At 33.4% G+C, this 18,003-nt stretch overlaps 3 protein-coding genes across 4 annotated transcripts; 1 reads left to right on the forward strand and 2 right to left on the reverse strand.

Moving 5' to 3' along the window:
• Nucleotides 1-1,706: 1,706 nt before the first annotated feature.
• On the reverse strand, nucleotides 1,707-4,507 carry LOC101249844 (small ribosomal subunit protein bS6c alpha). Its single transcript, XM_004245446.5, has 2 exons — nucleotides 4,042-4,507; nucleotides 1,707-2,128 (listed from the first exon to the last, which is right to left on the reverse strand). The coding sequence occupies exons 1-2, from the start codon at nucleotides 4,390-4,392 to the stop codon at nucleotides 1,889-1,891; spliced, it is 591 nt and encodes a 196-aa protein (XP_004245494.1). The 5' UTR covers nucleotides 4,393-4,507; the 3' UTR covers nucleotides 1,707-1,888.
• Nucleotides 4,508-5,714: 1,207 nt separating this feature from the next.
• Nucleotides 5,715-10,188, reverse strand: LOC101249568 (uncharacterized). Of its 2 annotated transcripts, XM_004245445.5 has the most exons (3): nucleotides 10,040-10,188; nucleotides 6,722-6,973; nucleotides 5,715-6,070 (listed from the first exon to the last, which is right to left on the reverse strand). In XM_004245445.5, the coding sequence occupies exon 2, from the start codon at nucleotides 6,968-6,970 to the stop codon at nucleotides 6,737-6,739; it is 234 nt and encodes a 77-aa protein (XP_004245493.1). In that variant the 5' UTR covers nucleotides 6,971-6,973; nucleotides 10,040-10,188; the 3' UTR covers nucleotides 5,715-6,070; nucleotides 6,722-6,736. The 2 variants fall into 2 exon arrangements, with proteins under 2 accessions (XP_004245493.1, XP_069143956.1); XM_069287855.1 differs by lacking the exon at nucleotides 5,715-6,070 and having other exon boundaries at nucleotides 6,588-6,973; nucleotides 10,040-10,176.
• A 2,379-nt stretch (nucleotides 10,189-12,567) lies between these two features.
• LOC101249287 (26S proteasome non-ATPase regulatory subunit 8 homolog A) lies at nucleotides 12,568-17,493 on the forward strand. The gene is made up of 6 exons (XM_004245444.5): nucleotides 12,568-12,795; nucleotides 14,495-14,573; nucleotides 15,224-15,326; nucleotides 15,663-15,926; nucleotides 16,799-16,910; nucleotides 17,112-17,493. Exons 1-6 carry the CDS (start codon nucleotides 12,691-12,693, stop codon nucleotides 17,250-17,252), a joined length of 804 nt encoding a protein of 267 aa, XP_004245492.2. The 5' UTR covers nucleotides 12,568-12,690; the 3' UTR covers nucleotides 17,253-17,493.
• The last annotated feature ends 510 nt before the right edge of the window (nucleotides 17,494-18,003 follow it).

Raw genomic sequence — 18,003 nt, forward strand, 5'->3', positions numbered from 1 at the left:
ATCATATTTTGCACTCTCCATTCAACAAAGCAAGGGATATTCTCAAAAAATAATTAACAATAATAATAAATAACTACGTTTTAATTTCAAAGTAATCATTTTTACTATATTTATGTCGATTTTAGAGTATTTATCATAGTTAAACTATCTTTATGTTGATGGAAAGAAAAGATAACTTATATTAGATAAAATAATTAAAATCTGTGTAAACTGAGATGAACATTATCATATTTCGAAAAGGAAAAAGAACACTAGTATTCTAGGAGGTAGACCTTTAAGTCAAGCCAAAGGATGGTAAAAAATAGGATTCAATCTAATCATGTAAAGATAAAGTAATTCAACTTTACACATATGAAGACAAGTTTACCAATTGTTAAGAGACTTATATGCATTAGTGGAAGATCTTGTTTCCTGGTAATGAGCATTAGCCGTTAATGACGGGTTGATCACTTACATTAATTAACTAATTTAAACTAGCAAATTATTGTTAAGAAAATATCTTCTCTATACTCCACTATATCAAACCTACTAGCTCTTTTTGTGTGTGAGATATTCTGAATCAATACGCGTAAACTTTGATTATTTCAGTGAATACTTGCTATTTTGTATTTAATAGCGAATATACAATTTCCACGAAGAAATTTATTATCTCTCTCTGAATATTTCTAAATCTTAAAAACGAAAATCATCGCTTGAGCCAACTAGGTGGGGTTTGATCTTTTGTCGTAGGTTAGCTTGGTAATCCAGACAAGTGGGAGACTCCACGTATGATTAGATAATTTTACTCATCAGTATAGGGGAATTGATACTCTATCCACTATTATTTAGATAATTACGAAAAATAATTGAATATCTAATTTTTTTTTATGATTTTCTTTCCATTTTATAGATAGTTGAACTGAACATCTTGGAACGTAACCAACTTGCTCTTTCTTTATGTCTCCATTTACTAGTTTTAAATTCACAACTTATCCTTGTCCAACAACTTTACAAAGATGCAACTTCACTTAATGTGAGCATTTTCTTGGAATAAATTCATGTTTATTGTTTGTGGGGTGGAAAGAGATTCTCATAATTTCCTTAATCTTTCTATCAAAGTGGGAAATGTGGTCATCCTCAAACTACACCATTAAATCAGATTCTCAAGATTTTCCATAAAGCTAAAAAAAAAAAAATCTTTATTTCTTTATTAAACTTATCTAGTATATAACGTAATCTAACTTTAAAAAAATTCTTAGCAATTAACATAAAAATGACCATTTTATGACATATATGTTAAGGTGGAACTACACTGTTGTCTTAATGCAATCAATACAAAATTTTGAACCAAATGTCTAGATCATAACCCATAAAAATGGAAGTAACAAAAAGCAAGAAAATGTACACCTTACCGTTACCTCGTGGTGATAGAGAGGTGGTTTCCAAAAGACTCTCAGCTCAAGCACAAAGTACCAAATAACTCTCCATCAAGGCTTGGACAAATAGGAAGAAACGACCTCTGGTGTTTCTCAACCCATTTCATTGTCCATTAGGCCACACTGTTGAGTTACATCAGTACACCTTCTCATGTTAAGAATTCTATGATAAAAAGAAATGGTAAATCTGACTTGAAAACCAAAGAGATCAGAAAAGTAAAAATGAAGGTAATCAAGTGCTCAATAATGCTACTATTATATATTATATTTAAGAGCCAAATTGGAGGATACTTGAGCAGAATGTAATGGCAACTTTCAGTAATATAAAAGAATGTTACAAATTGATACTGTTTTGCTGTGAAAAGGACTGTCATGACTTAAACATCTGAAAGGCGCGATGAGGAAAACTTGCCTGCTCTCTGTTATCGTCTTTTACAACTGAACAGATACACAAATTAAACTAACCAACCAAACTAGTATTTTCTTTTCCTAATCTTGAAAGTGGACGACCGGATAACATCATCATCAGCTACCAATGTTGCCTCAAGAGCTACAATGGATTCAGGTTTAGTAAAATAAGTGAACAGGAGGTAGATACCGTCCAAGTACGTATTTGTCTCTCCAGCTTTGTTTTTCCTCCTAATGCTGTATGCAAGTGGAATAACCCCTCGGTTGAAGACTTCCACATACATACCACCACCAGCAACCAGCAACTGCCCAAGAGAAAGAAAAACAAAAGATTATAACTTGCATCGTCAAATAGCATGTACAACTGAAATTGATCGGAGACAATATTAGTTAGAACTGTTCAATCCATAACAGAGTTACTATAAGTCTATTATGTACTTTTAGATGAGATGGTCAAGTATAATTTTAATATTTCCCTTCACGTGTGGACTTGTGTAAATCCTTTTTTGATAATGTGTGGCAATGAGAGCCTGATCCGATACCATGTTGAAGAGAGTTTCTTTGGTTGGTTAGACGGAGTATCTGACAAAGAGAAACACAAAACATGGGAAACATTGGCACTTACAAGTGTGTCTATTTGATTGACCTGTTAGGCAAAAGCTGAAACGCAGTAAATGTTGGAACAAACATAGAACAAAGACACGTGTGCTGATGCTTAACTTTTTTCTCTCTTCAAGCTTATCAGGGATTTAACTAAGTGAAAGTTTCCCCAATCATTTGTAGGTGAAAGATGACAGATAGTTTAATCAACTTTAAGTCCTTTCATACTCAGTGCAATCCCACATGCGGGATATGGGGATGTTGGTGGGTACGCAGCCTTGCCCCTACCTAGTAAAGGTATAGAGCTATTCCAAATAGACCCTCGGCTCAAGTGAAACAAAACAACAATCAGTAAGAAACGGAAATACAGTAGTAAACGGGTCATGTAGAAAATAGAGTTTCATCAACTTTAAGTACTTCTATTATTGTCCTCCGCAGCTTTGCAAGCCTATTTTTCTTATAGACGTCGACTATAACATCAAAAATGAGATGGGCAAACAAAAATACAATGATCATCCATGTTCACAAAGAAGAATGATAAGGTGATAATAGTCATCAGACCAAGGCTTTTGGACTCGAAAAGCAGATAGAGAAAAAGAACAAGATTAAAAATGAAAGCTCTTACATGGGAACAAGAAGAATGAAAATTGTAGCAGAAGCTGAGACTAACTTTCTTCTTACTTAGATCATGTCCATGTCAGCTTAAATTATAACAAAATGTTGAATTATGCACCCAAACACTGTTGACTGTTGTTAGGTTCAAATATCTGATTTTTCCAAAGAATGGCCTTCTAGTGAGTAGACAAAAAAACAAAAAGGAAGAATATTCTTGGACAATCTTGTGCTTAAATAAATTGCAAGGTCGATATTGCTTTTGCTTTCAGGTTTCCGCCTCTTAGCAGACAAAGAAAGAAAAAAAACAGTTTTTTTAGCCAAGAGAGGGGAATGGAAGAAATTCTCATCATGTCAAACCAAATATCAATCACTTGTTCTGTTTCCTAAATGATCTCCCTGTTTCAAATGAGTATAATTATCTTCATTTCCCAGTTCACAATGAAATCAGCTGAAGAGTATCAAATGATACTATATGCAGCTCAACTTCTGATAAAAATACTTACTCCTTCAGTCCTAATGTGTGGCAACCTTCACTTCTCATTCATGAACTATGACAAACATATTAAAAATTTATTCTTTGCCTTCAGCATAGATACTAAGAAAATTACAATAACAACAACAAAAAAACAGTGAAACATCACAAGAGGGGTCTGTGGGTAGAGTATACGCAGACCATACACCTATATATTGGAGGTAAAGAGGCTGTTTCCGGAGAACACTCGGGATACTAAGAGAATTATAATACTTTCTCATACAAAAGGAATTAGTCTAGTTCAATTTATCTCCAAAAGTCAATCAAATTGACCCTAAATAAGCAAAATGCGCCAAACAAAATGGAAAGAAACAGTATATTAGTTTCAAAAATTCAATCTTTAGAACTCTCAACTTCAACTCTAATGCTCAAACAGTCAAATCAGCAATTGAAAACTTAGAATCCACCCAAATTGAGCTTAGCACCTTGCAAGTTATATCAGTTTCCAAAAACAAAAACAATCATTGTTACCTCTTCGTATTTCTGGGTAAGAGCAAGTCTTTCATCTTCAGACATATCAGGTCTCAATACCACCATTGTTTCATAAGGGCGTAACCCAGGTGGACACTGCGGTTCCTCTTTATCTTCAACTGCAGAAATACCCGACCATGGTGTAGTCGGTGGTTCATCAGCATTTCCTCCTCCAAATCCACCCTCGAAAAACGAGCCCGAAAATTCTAGAGTTTGGGCTTTCAAGATTTGCCCAGAATTGTTGACCCTTTTGGTGAAACCTTTGAAGTTGAAGGGTATTGAAGGTTTAGAAGAAGAGAGAGTGGAGGTAAGAGATGGAAGTACTGATGGAGAAGAAGAAGAAGACGCCATTCTTGAGGGAGATAAAGTGGATAAGAAAGAGGAAATTCACAATTTTCAGTTCTGAGTTGGTAAAATTGTACAAGTGAAATTTATTGCTTTTTTTTTGTTTAGATACCCTCAAGACTTGTAAATGCTACTTTACTCCTTTCTTTTTATTTTTTTCTTGCAAAATTTAAGTCATGGATTAAATTTGATTTATTTTTAATTAATTGAAAGTGATGGTTAATTGTTCTATCACTTAATTTTCATATAATATGAAATTGTATTGGTATTTCATGTTTTACGGTAATATTCGTCTAAAAATACTTTAATCCTCTTTAAAAGAATTAATCAATTCAAGATTAAATGTGTTTAGTTCGATATTATAAGGATCAAAATCAAAATTAACCAAGTTAAAGTGACTATAAGAGGCCATATTTATTTATTTATTGGCAGTTTGTGTTCCCTCTTAACTATAGTATAAGGAGGTAGAAGTAAGCAAAGTTTTGAATAAATAATTTGGTGAAGATCTCCTAATGAACAAAGAATCTATTGTAATGTATTTAGCATAACAAAAACATAGCACTTTCTATATGTTAAATCAAATTGCATTGTTCGAGTTATGTTTGTTGAATCGAGAATTGTGATCTTGTACATGATTATGTTGTTGGCAATGTACTTGACGAATGACTAATTGAATATATCAATTGGATCTTCCATTTATGAAAATAGAAGATAAAAAGGATAATTGGAAGTTTGCAATAGAAGTGGAAGCAGGTGTATATATTAAGTATATATCCACAAAACAAAGATATTGGCTTATGAGTTATGACATGAGCCCAACACCCAAAACAGGGTAATAGTTTACTGGGTTAGAAGAATTTACATGAGCAGCAAGGTGTATCCTTCACAAGGCATGCATACACATCACCCTCCCCAAACCTGATGGGATCACACTGGGTATGCTGTTTTTTGTTGCTAGAAAGATCAAAATCCAGTCTCTTTTGACCCCTCATCACTCTCCTAGAAGCATTCAGTATTCAGAACTACTATCTATATCTATACTAGTAATAGGTCTTACATCAGTATCTACAAAAAACGGGTTCTTTCTCCTACACATGGTTAATAGGTAGAAGTAAAAGAGCGAAAAAACTGAGCAAGAGTAGCCAAGAGGCCATTATGATTCGAACTTGTCACACTGAAGATCAAATATTTAGCATTTCCGTCCACTTAGCTATTCTGTGAAGGGGGTATACAAGTTCTAGGCTGGCACATCTTTAACAAGCTTAGAAACTGGCAGTCGATATATGAAACTACATAACAAAGGTACAGGTTTTTCTAACAATGAAAGGTTAAAGTTAAAGACACGGGCTTTACTCATTATCATTACAATCTTAACTACAAGACTCCCTTTCATCACAAGAATTGGTTCACATTAAAACAACATCCTGATAAGCAAATGCTAAGCAGAGATGGACAGTATTCCACATGTACTCAAAAAACTGCAGAAAGTCAAAACTACTATGCATAGGTAGTTGAACTGATGACCTATTTTACAACAGTTGTTCATGAAGACCGAAAAACAATTCTTAATCTAAAACTTATAGAAGAAGATCAGCTTGTATCAGGGTTTCGAACAAAATGTGACTAGACTTGCAGCTTTTCCTCAAGGAAGCTTCTACATCCATCCATCTATGAACTTTCGTGTCTGTAATATAAAAATTATTGATTCAACAAATAGATTGGTCTAATTATAAATGAAGAAATCAATTTTATACTGCTATTGATAAATATGCACTGCATTAAGCATAATGGCTGATCCTATTTAATTGTAAGTTGTAACTACTTTATTACTCAATCCCAGTGTAAGTGAAACAGGTGAAATTGCATGTAAGAAAACGAAAAATGTGTTCTGGTCCTTCTGAATGCATTATTGAACATTATATTGCTTGAGGGGACTGTAATATGGAAAACAGGTCATGCACCGACTACTTTGTGCTCAACAACTACCCCCAACACAACCCCAAGGAAATGAGAGAAGTACAAAAAATGTACAATCTAACCTCCTGATACTGCAGACTGAAACTGTCCCACCTACTATATCATACCATGGACATTGTCAGAGACATGAAGCATAAAAGATATTAGCTAGTTAAGGATACCCTTATTTCTAGGATCCCGACATTATTTCAAAAGTTAAGAATCACACAAAATCCACATATAGCTTTTGCAATGAAAAAAACAATTTCCTGGATTCTCCCCAGAATGTTCTGGTAGCCTTCTGTTAATTCATAACAAGAAATAATTGACCAAATACACCTCAAACTCAAACTATAGCAACCAAGTTAAACATGCATACCTCACCCAAGAATCATCATCCAGATACAAACTTTACAACAATACAGAGTGTGTTGAGGAGTATGAGAAGAACTCTCAGATATTGAGTTGCATAAATAAGACCAAGTAGCTGGCCCTTGAATGAATTTCTCCGCACCCCTGAATATTCCTGGAAGCTCCATCCTCTCGGAGCAAGGAAACGGTCTTCGTTCAATATTGCAAGTGCATTTGCAAGAAGCAGGCAGCCCTCGAGCAATGTCCACAAACCCATGCCCTGAATTATGTTGATATTATTAGTATCTCCATTCACAAGAATCCGTTCTCAACTTCTCATATCTCACTTTATTTGTATAATCTTTCTGAATCAGCTAAAACGTTTTAAAGATAACCCAACAACACAAAAGGTTAAGAAAATGTAAAATAAATAAATAAAAGAGATTGAGTAAATACAAGCTATACAAAATACTAGAAAATTCTGCTTGCATTCGCAGTGTTTTTGCTGCAAATTCAGAAAATTATATTCAGGAGCTGGCTGATATATCGGGATGTTGAATTAAGAAATTCATCCTACTCTCCCCATACCCCACTATTGGGATTACATTGGGTATGCTGTTGTTGAATTGAGAAATTTACTACAGTATATTTTGGAACTATTGGTGACTTGTGGAAGAAGCTCATCCCTTGGGGAAAAAATATCTGTCTTTTGGTGGAAGGCATCCGCTGGTGAATAGTGTTCTTGATGGCATCCTACGTACATGATATCTCTCATGCCTATACCAGAAAGTGTTGAGAAAAAACAATTAACAGTCTTATAAACGAGTTTTTATAAAAGGGGAACTCAGACAGAAAAAGATTTCACCTTGTAACACGGAAACCAGTGACTAGGAATGAAGAAGGTAGTGGTAAACAGCATCACAATAAGAACTTGTTTTGTAAGTGGCTCTGGATACTGAATGATAACAGAGAGGAGTTTTGGAAATAGCTTATCATCACTAAATGTGGCAAAAGGGATAAGTGAACTCCTAATCATGTGAGCATCCTTCCAATGTGTCTGGAAACATATTTGCAAATTATGGGAGGATTTCAAGAATCATATTAGGCTAAAGGTGGGAAATGGAAGGAAGATACACTTCTGGGTCCAACAGATGAATTGATACAGGGACTGAAGGATAAATTTCCAACTCTCTCAGTTTTCTTGGTTAGGATGCTCTTGAAAGTTGGAATTCACGGGAAGTTGACAAAGCCATCAAGAGTTATCTCGATGATGATCCCTGGTGCTATCTTACGGTGTTTATGGACAGTAAGGAACAAAAGATGGTTTTAATGAATTTCAACTTCTAAAAATCTTTTGTGAGGCAATGTCTAGTTAGCCTTTTTAGCTGGTCCAAGTTGACCCTGTATATGATTAGAACTTCTCTTGGATTTTTTTAGTTCTATAGTTTAGGAAGATGCTACAGGAATAAAGCTTGCATCTTCTTGATGCCTTTAAATAAATCTACTTTCTTTAAAAAAAAAAACTTTCTACACTTTAGCACTCAAAAATATGTTATGGTTGTTGATACTTGATTGTGTTGCTAACTTCGATAGGAAGATCTGATTTTAAAGAAACTTAAATAACCAGGACTCCAGGATTCAAGATATCAGTTACCTTTTGACTCTATAACAGCCTCTTGATGACAAAGGGATGGACTCACAAAAAAGGCTTGCCTGCACTAGTGGAGTGCTTTTATTTTAATCATGGTGTATGACCTAGCTTGCGAACACCTCAACTAACTCCAAAGGTACCTGTTATCTCCTACCAACACAAGTATCGGGTAACTTTGTCGACCAGGGCTTGGACAAATGAGAAGAAATCACCTAGTCTTTTTTAGCCCACTGAGTTTTGAACCTAATAGTTCTTAATCCACTACATTGATCATTAGTGGAGTTTTTCCTATTACAGGAAATAGATGGCAATTGAAAACAAAGCTGGCCTTGGAAGATAATTTGGATGACGAAGGCACCCAAACATTTTTGCTTTGACTGGATCCTTGCCCATAGAGCATGTGTCACAAGTTATTTTGCAAAGAAGAGTTTTTTCCATGTGCAGTAAATGCTTATTATGTGGAGACTCACAAGAATCCATCAGCTATCTCCTGCAACATTGAACTATGTTTGACAGATTTGGACATTACTTCTTAACATTTTGGGGGATGTTCGGGTGATGCCACAAGATGTTAAAGGATTATATCAGCTTGCAAGGAGAGAGAATTAACAAAAAAAGAATGAAGTTTGGAGGGACAGATTTGAACATTAGTTCTTAACATTTTAGGGGTTGTTCGGGTGATGACGCAAGATGTTAAAGGATTACATCAGCATGCAAGGATAGAGAATTGACAGAAAAATAATGAAGTTTGGCGGGACCCACCCATTACGCGTCATGTTACAATTTGGTGTGAGAGGAATAGAAGGTGTTTGTTGGGAAAAACAACACTCATCTTTTGTAAGCATATAAAATTTACATTTTGGTGCGGGAGCAGCTTGATTAAGTCTCTAGCTCATTTTATGGATTCACTAAAGATGCAATATAGCAGGGAGCTTGTTCCTCTATCTTTTGTACTTTTTCTAATACCTACTTGGCACTATAGTATCAATACAATTAGCTTACCTTGTCAAAAAAATATCAAGTTGCTCAAGATATAGTATTGGAAATGCAATAGCACTTAAAGAGATAAATGGATACAAACATACAAAGAATTCATGTGATCCAGCCCAATTACTTTGAGATAGAGGCCTAATTAATCGATTCGCTTCTCAAACATAGTTTACCCATGATCATTCAACCAATGCTTATGCATTTCCAAATCGTAAGCACGCAGGGAGAAAAATGAAAGAAGGCAGAATCAAATTGTCCAATTTTTCATTCATTTGATCAATATAATCACTAAAACATACTATGTGCATACTCACTAAGCATGAAAGAAGGCAGAATCAAAGTTGAAGCCGCAATTTCTAAGTAGTCAGAAATGCATCCACATTCAAGTAAATCTATTTCTAGCTAGATTCTTTTGATCAATAACTAAACAGAATCAAGCATATTAAATTACAAATAACAGAACTCGCGGCTTCAACAAGCATAAATCAGTGATTTGAGAAATATTTATTTAACCTAAGAACAAGGAATTCAAAAACTTCAATTACAGAGAATAATAGTCGACATCGCACCTTCAACAAGCAGAAATCACGCTTCAAATTAGTGTCAGATTCAATTATGGTGGTATAGTTGAACTTCTTTCAACAGATTTTTCTTAATCTTCAATTGTTTCTTTTGTAAAAAAAAAAGTGCAATGATCAAACTTACCTGACGACGAGGAAGACGAACGATCGGCGGCAGGTGGCAGGCGTCAACCGGCGGCAGCAGACGGAAACTCTCAGTGAAATATGAATAGACTTGATTTGGAACCCAGATCTGCAATCTGAACAATACGTATACTTTCACTAAAGAGGCAGAGGCAAAGGCAAAGGCAAAGGGCTAAGTTTCATATTTACCGTCTGCGTCAGTCACAATTTACGTCATACATTAAAACAAATATATTTAAATATGGAGCAATAATTATTTTTTGGGCAAAAGGATGTGAAAGTATTTTAATTTTGATCGAAATTGTTTGATATAATATCAAATTTGATGGATAACGTTTTATTTGTTCATTATTTAATAGTGTATTATATATATTCACATAGATACATTACTATTTATAATTATATAATATTTATGATATCCAAACAGATAATTGAATATCTATAAAATATATTAGTATTAAATAGTGCAAGCGTAAAAATTTATTTTTAGAATTCATTTTTATTGTAACATTTTGTTTTAAAGTAAGAATATATTTTAAAAAGTTTTTAATTTAACTCTTAAAATCTAATATTATATTATACTCCTTCTATTAATTGAATATGTGAGATAAAAGACATAATATATACCATATGATCAATTATTATTCTTTCTGGAATCATATATATACTATTTAAGTACAATTTATCTTCTAAATTATCAAACTTCATTAATGAAAGAGACAAATATGAAAAAAAAATTAAACATCTATTTTAAACTTTTAAGAATTTAATTAACTTGAATTAATGAAAAATTCATTTTTTTGATTTATAAGTGTATATTTTTTTCAGCACATAACTTATTAATAATGACAATTTTTTAATTATATGTCAACCGCTAACCATAATATCAATCAATATGAAATAATTGTTATTGATAACCAATATAATGTTTAGTTTAGATTTGTACAGTATGGTAATCAAAGTAAAATTTAGAGAACTCTTAATATTTTATGTTCGCTAGCAAAATTCTAATCATGTTAGTAGGGTGATTTATTGCTTGATTAAAAGATTTGGATCATTTAAAGATTTATTAGATCTACGAAAAATATTTTTCTGTATAAATTATTCAATTTCAAGCAACATAAATGAAGTTAGAAATATAGGACACTCATATGCCAAAAGCTGTCATCTCCATAATTGTTTACTTATCTCCAAAAGTGTGTGTTTCATTAGAGTACCTTTCAGCAAACACCTGTTGTATATAGCAAGGTTTCACGGTTGTTATTATTTGGGTGCCAAATGAAATGTGTATTGAGTACTACATCCTTCCCAAAGAAACTTCTTTTGAGTTGAAGTGTTATTGTTCAAGTGTCTTTTTTTTAGATAATAATATTTTATTTAAATATATTAAACTTTAATTATTTTTTTGATGTTGACATTTGACTTTATAACAAATTTTAACCGAACTTAAAATGAAAATATTGCTATTTTTTTAAAGAAAGGATTTTTGTTATTTAATAAAATATTTTATTTTTTATATACGTGTGAACGGTTACCTATAGGTAGCCCTTTTAATTTTATTACTCTTATATAAAGATTATTTATTACTAAAATCAAAATATGAATGTTCTGTGTTATTTGAACCTACAGTTTTAAACTTTGGATACACTGTCAAGAACAAACATCAAATACGATATTGTTAAATGAGAGAGAAAGTTCTCTTTTGATGTCAAATCACACCTAATATATTATCATTCTTTGAAAAATCTTTATCAAAATATTTTTAAAATCACTTTTTTTTCTTTATATATTATGGGCATTCATAATAAAGAAAAAAATATTTTCAATAATATGAATATATTGAATTAGTGGATTGTTCATATTCTCAATTCATGAACTATATACATCAATGTATGTGTATTTACTAGGTTGCATTAATCATTTTCAATAAGAATATATCTATTTATTATGACATTTAACATGGTGTCTTTGAAATGATTTATAAACCTATTAATAAGAATATTTGTTTACCATTGTAAAAGACACTTGGAGATATTTGAATAATATGATCTCTGCATTTTACTTTTTTGTATATCTTGTCTATATTGTTTGTAATATATTATTTATGTTTTACAACATTTATTAGGTATCTAAAGTTTATAAAATAATAAATAATATATCTCATCTATATTATTTGTAGTATATTATTTATGTAAACGACATTTATTAGGGATCAAAAGTTTATAAAATAACAAATAATATATCTTGTCCATATTGTTTGTAGTATATTATTTATGATTTACAACATTTATTAGGTATCAAAAGTTTGTAAAATAATAAATAATATTATTTTAAATTTAGTAAAAATTGAGCGATTGAGTTATGACTTATTACTAATCCGTTTTGATCCAATTCATTTTAGCCTAAACAAATTTGAATTCAATTAGGTCTTAACTCATTTATTATTTTAATCCATTTTGTCCGTTCAAATTCAATCCAACCAACCGAAATCAGCCCAACACAAAAGCCCATGAACTTCTTCGTTGGGCTTTCAGGCCCCTTATATGAACACCAAGAAAAATCGTCCAATTTTCTTCCTCCGTTTTCTTGTAAAGAAAGAAGAGAATCCTTCTACAGAGACCGAGAAGAAAAAGCTCTGAACAGAGATCGAACATGGATCCAAAGATTACAGAAGTTTCACAGACTTTCGAACGATTCAAAGCTGCTTTTGTGCGTAACGATTTTGATGCTTGCACTAGGCTACTCTCCCAGCTCAAGGTAATCGCATCAAATCATCATCTATCATTGTTTAAACCCTAGTTTGTTTTTCTAAATTTTGCTCAAATCATGTAAATGTGAGATGTTTAGAGGTGTTAGTCTTTAATTGGCTTATCGCACTTGTATGGTGATAATTATAGTGATTTATATGCCGATTTTATGCGGAATGATTTTGATGCTTGTATTAGGCTACTGTTTTAGCTCAAGGTAATCGCATCATTATGATATTACCATAGGTGAATGCGGCGAAAACCCTAGCTTTTCGTTCTAAATTTTGCTCATTTTATGAAAATGTAGAAGGAATGGTTAGATACACTCTTCAAGTATAATGATATATATGTCGATTTTATGTTGAAGCGAAGTTGATAGTTTGTAATGGGCTACTATCTTAGCTCAGGGTAATCACATGAATATGATATACCTAGGTGAACAACTCATTGAAAACCGTAGCTTTCTGTCGCAATCTTACTCATCTTCTGAGTTGTACTTTATGTAGAGTTTTCTTCTCTGCTGCTTTATGATTGCGTTTATCACGACATTCGACCATTCTGTTAGGAATTATATTCATACTTGCAGTAGGCTGTCTCTCAGCTCAGTTAATCGAAATCAATAACACAGCGCAAACTTTTCCAAAGCCTAAGCTGTTGTCATAATTTAGCTCTTATTATGAAATGTACCGTCACAATGATTTCTGTTTTGTCGCCTTAGAAATCTTCTCTCTTATATAGCCACCAAGACTTTGATTCAACATAAAGGAAGTACAACGTTAGATCTATGTTAGGCACCCACCACAAGTTTGAATCTTGTCAATGAGTAAAGTTGGTATTTAAATAGCAGGGCAGAGGTATGGGCACATGCTACCCCAAGTGTCAAGTTTGTGCCCCGACAGGAGTGGGCCAATTAACTATCAGGGAACTTATTGGTTATAAAAAATATTTCTCTTTATGATTACCTTCGTCACATATTCAAGCTTATACTTTGATAACTTTGCCCATGTTGTGTAACTGTTTGACATGTTCAATTAACTCGAAACAGCTTAGGGAACTTTCTTCAAGATTTACCTTGGTAGGAGATAAGATAAAAAATACTCCCTCCATCCACTTTTATTTGTCATGTTGTGCTTTTTGAAAGTCAATTTGACTTACTTTCAAAGTTTAAATTAGATTACATCAATTCGATTTTTTAAACAAAAACTTTGGATATTTAAAAACTATAAGAAAAGTACTATAAAATGCAATTTCTTACATCAAGCTTCAAATGAGAGAAATATTCAACTTAAAAAGTCGATTCTATCTCGTATTTTCCTTGAACATATGCAAAAGGAGAAAATGCAGGGTTAGTTACTTTTTATCACCGGGTCTTGTAACAAGCTGGACTGATTCACTTGCAAGTGTGAGATGTAGAGAACCTCTGGTTTTAGGGAAATCCTAATTGAGTATTGGAATGAGATGAGCCACACAAAGCAGAATTTATATAAAGTAGTCAGTATACGCGACCTTTAATTTGGGATTGCAACGTAGTTGATTCACTGAGTATATGAGGTACCTAATGTGTATTGTCTTTGTGAGATTCAAGATATAGCAATGACTTATCTACCTTGTATTTTCTTATTTTCATGATAAAGGACTTCTCTACCTTGTTCAGATCGGTTGTGTAAATGTCTTTTATAACTTCGAGTTATTTTATTTTGACATTTTAGGTTCTTCTGACCTCTTTCACGAGCTTACCGCCCCTATTCCAAGAAACATCTAATGCCATCCATGAGTTGACAATTGCAAGTAATGTTCTGCACTCTTGTTTATTTTATTTGCTTTTCATTATGTTGCCTAATTGCTTCTGAAGGTGCTGGTGCTTGGTTGCTGATTGTGTATTATGATTATCTATGAATTGTAAGTACATTATCTTGGAGATGCAGTGCTCAGTTCTTCCACTAATATGCCATATGCTGTACAATGGGAAGTGTAATTCGAAGGCAGTGAAGCTGTTTTTTCAAGCCCCAAAAAAAAAACTAAAGGAAAAGGAATAGCTTGTTTGAACAAATTTGATACATTCGTTATCTCATTAAAAGTAAAAAGAAAATATTCTTCAATAATCATTTACTTCATCAAAAAGATAAATAAATATAAAATATTCTTCAATAAAATGCAGGACATGTATTCCATGAGGTCATCTGAATATAGAGCATTTTTATCCTTGTTAGGCGGGATGGCGGGATGCCATTTCAGTGTATTTCTGCAACCATAGGAAAGACAAAGACTTGTTTGTTTGCTTGCTTGTTAATATTATTATTATTAGATTTGCTTATTCTCGAGATTGTTGGCTTGCTAATATTATATGATTGATTTAAGCCATTTGAATTTGGAGCTTGGTGAAAGTTCACGGTTCTCACAGTCACACTAATAGTGTTCAATGGTATAACAATTCACAGGAGATATTTACGAGCATGCAGTTGTTTTATCTGTGAAGATGGAGGACCAGGATGCTTTCGAGAGGGACTTCTTTCAGCTAAAACCATATTACACAGATGCACGGTAACTATTTCTCAAGCTTTAGTTCCATATGCCATTTCATCTTCTGTACTTATTTGAGAAAATGGCAAAGCAAATACACATATCAAGTGTTGCATAGTTTGATATCTAGATTCCTCTCTTGCTTGCTTTGGAACCCAATTTCAACTATTTGATACTGAGGGTGAAGGAAAAACTGCCTTGGGGCAGAGTTGGGGTGGGGTATGTTTATATCGTTCTAGTTATGCTTGTGATATCCTTACCCTTGTCATAGTAAGATCTGCTGGTTGAGTCTGTTTTATAAATGCATAGCAATTGAACTGAAAAGAAGGTGCTCCTCGTCTTTTTCTTGTGATGCAGTGGCCGTCTTCCAGCTTCCCCACAGGAATACCCTATCTTAGGTCTCAACCTTCTGCGGCTTCTTGTTCAGAATAGGATTGCTGAGTTCCACACCGAACTTGAGTTACTTTCACAGAGTGCTTTGGACAACCCATGTATAAAGCATGCTGTTGAATTAGAGCAATCCTTCATGGAAGGGGCTTACCACAGGGTGTTGAGTGCACGACAGACTGTGCCTGACGCAACCTATGCCTATTTCATGGATCTGCTTGCAAAGACTGTGAGGTAAATTGATTTGTTTTGCTCATAATTTTCCTTGCTCTCTGGTGCCTGGGAATGAATTTTCTTAAGATCATTTTGTTGGATTCTTTTTGGCTAACCTTAATATTTATTGTCCGCTTGCAAAGTTACAATCATGTTAGCAGGGTCACTTATTGCTTGATTAAATGGGTTAGATCTTTTAAGGATCAATTAGATCTATGGGAAATGCTTTTCATAAAGAAATTATTCAATTCCAAGCAACATAAAGGAAGTTAGAAATATAGGTAGCTGGTGTGCCAGAATTTTTCATCTCCATATTTTGTTACTTATCTTCCAAAGGTGTGTGTTATCACTTGCTGTGGCCCATGTAGCAACACTGTTTCTGCCAGTTTGCCAGTCTCTCTTCCAACTTCTGCGTAGTTCTTTGCCAAACCTTAGTGACTCGCGTGTTGCACCCAGTGGTAATTTGACTGATATTTATTTTATTTATATAACATTATATGTTATAGGGGATAATCATAGTGCACATACATGTTCATGTATATTTAGTACTTCAGGTTTTTTTACCTATATAAATACACAAACTGGATTAAGTCCAGTTTGTTCTGAACTGACTATAAATCCACTAGTCTGGTTTATTGAAGCTGGACAGATTGAATGTACGGCCATATGCCTTCTAATATCCCCCCATGTTTTCTTTAAATTTATACTGCATTGTCGAGAAGCTCTCATTTTGCCGATATTCTTAGGTACATTTTATACATAGATATGTACTGATTAAAAAAAAATACATGCATACATGCCTGTTGTGAGTGTGTATTATTGGCCAATTACCTTAGAAATCTTATTGTATACAATTTTATTGAGATTGTGCAACTCCTCCTGTCATTTTGTAGGGATGAGATAGCTGGATGCAGTGAGAAGGCATATGACCGTCTTTCAACTAGTGATGCTCGGCAAATATTGCTGTTCTCATCAGACAAAGAACTACTTCAATATGTTGAGAAGGTAAACTGTGTCCCCTGTCTCCCTCTCCCTGTTTCTTGATTTTCTAGTTATCGAACCAAAATTTGTGACAAAAGTTGTCTTGGTTGATGTTTGCATTTCACTAAGATGGTAGGCCTGAAATAACTAATTATTTGCATTTAGTTTGATCGATATCAGCAGTTTTTTTCCGCTCGAAATTATCTGATCAGAAGTGTTGTGCAGGAGCATCCTGAGTGGGAGATGAAGAACGGGTTTATCATCTTCCAGAAAGTAAAAGATTCCGTCCCTTGCAAGGAAATACCGTCCCTTCAGCTCATCACTCAAACACTCAGCTACGCAAGGGAGTTGGAGCGAATCGTCTGAGAAGATATGCCTCTACTCATCTCCTTTTGTGATTTCAGCATATACTGAATTTTCAGTAGTTGCACTTTTCTGTTGCTTTGAATCGAATTACTATTCCTTTATCTTCTTCTATTACGAATTAATGATGATGAAAAGGATGCGTTACCAGGACTAGTATTTGTATCTAAACTATTTTATTCTCAACTACACCTTTTTGTTTTGCTTCTTTGGTCTCAATTAAAAGCTAATACTGTTCCTGAGACTAGTTTTTGGTTTGATGTGTTGAGAAGTTTTATTAGTTAATAAAATAAATCATAGAAAATAAAGCTAGGTATTAGTTGGTTGGGTTGAGCTAAAATGATTAGATCAACTTGTTCTTTTGATACCATGATAATAATTGTTGTGTAAGATGATTATTTATGTCATAACCTTAATTTAATTTGAAAAAAATTAACAAAGTTTAACAATCAAAACGTGGTATATAAGTTTAGTTTCCTGTTTTTTTCTTTTCAACGGGCCATAAAAACTGAAAAAATGAGCATTTTGCTATATATAAAGATTAGTGATTTATTTCACGTGCTGTCGGTGTCATATTTAATTCTAATTTGATCATAAACCAAATAAGTCAATATTAATAGCAGTACAAAGAAAGACAATGTGATAATGAAGCCAAAATAAGCTCGACTTTTCAACGTGGAGAATATGGTAGACAACTTTTGAATATAGTATTTTAGCTTTACAGTTTATCGAAAATATTATCTCCATTTTTAAG

The sequence above is a fragment of the Solanum lycopersicum genome, chromosome 8 (assembly GCF_036512215.1).
Source record: "Solanum lycopersicum chromosome 8, SLM_r2.1".
In the NCBI taxonomy this organism is placed as follows: domain Eukaryota; kingdom Viridiplantae; phylum Streptophyta; class Magnoliopsida; order Solanales; family Solanaceae; genus Solanum; species Solanum lycopersicum.

Excerpts from the sequence above, each read along its gene's own strand:
- LOC101249844 (XM_004245446.5), bottom strand. The coding sequence starts at position 4,392 with ATGGCGTCTTCTTCTTCTTCTCCATCAGTACTTCCATCTCTTACCTCC. Across the intron at positions 2,129-4,041 it reads TTACCCAGAAATACGAAGAG|TTGCTGGTTGCTGGTGGTGG; the intron begins GTAACAATGATT and ends TCTCTTGGGCAG.
- LOC101249568 (XM_004245445.5), bottom strand. The coding sequence starts at position 6,970 with ATGGGTTTGTGGACATTGCTCGAGGGCTGCCTGCTTCTTGCAAATGCA.
- LOC101249287 (XM_004245444.5), top strand. The coding sequence starts at position 12,691 with ATGGATCCAAAGATTACAGAAGTTTCACAGACTTTCGAACGATTCAAA. Across the intron at positions 12,796-14,494 it reads GGCTACTCTCCCAGCTCAAG|GTTCTTCTGACCTCTTTCAC; the intron begins GTAATCGCATCA and ends TTGACATTTTAG. Across the intron at positions 15,327-15,662 it reads CCATATTACACAGATGCACG|TGGCCGTCTTCCAGCTTCCC; the intron begins GTAACTATTTCT and ends CTTGTGATGCAG.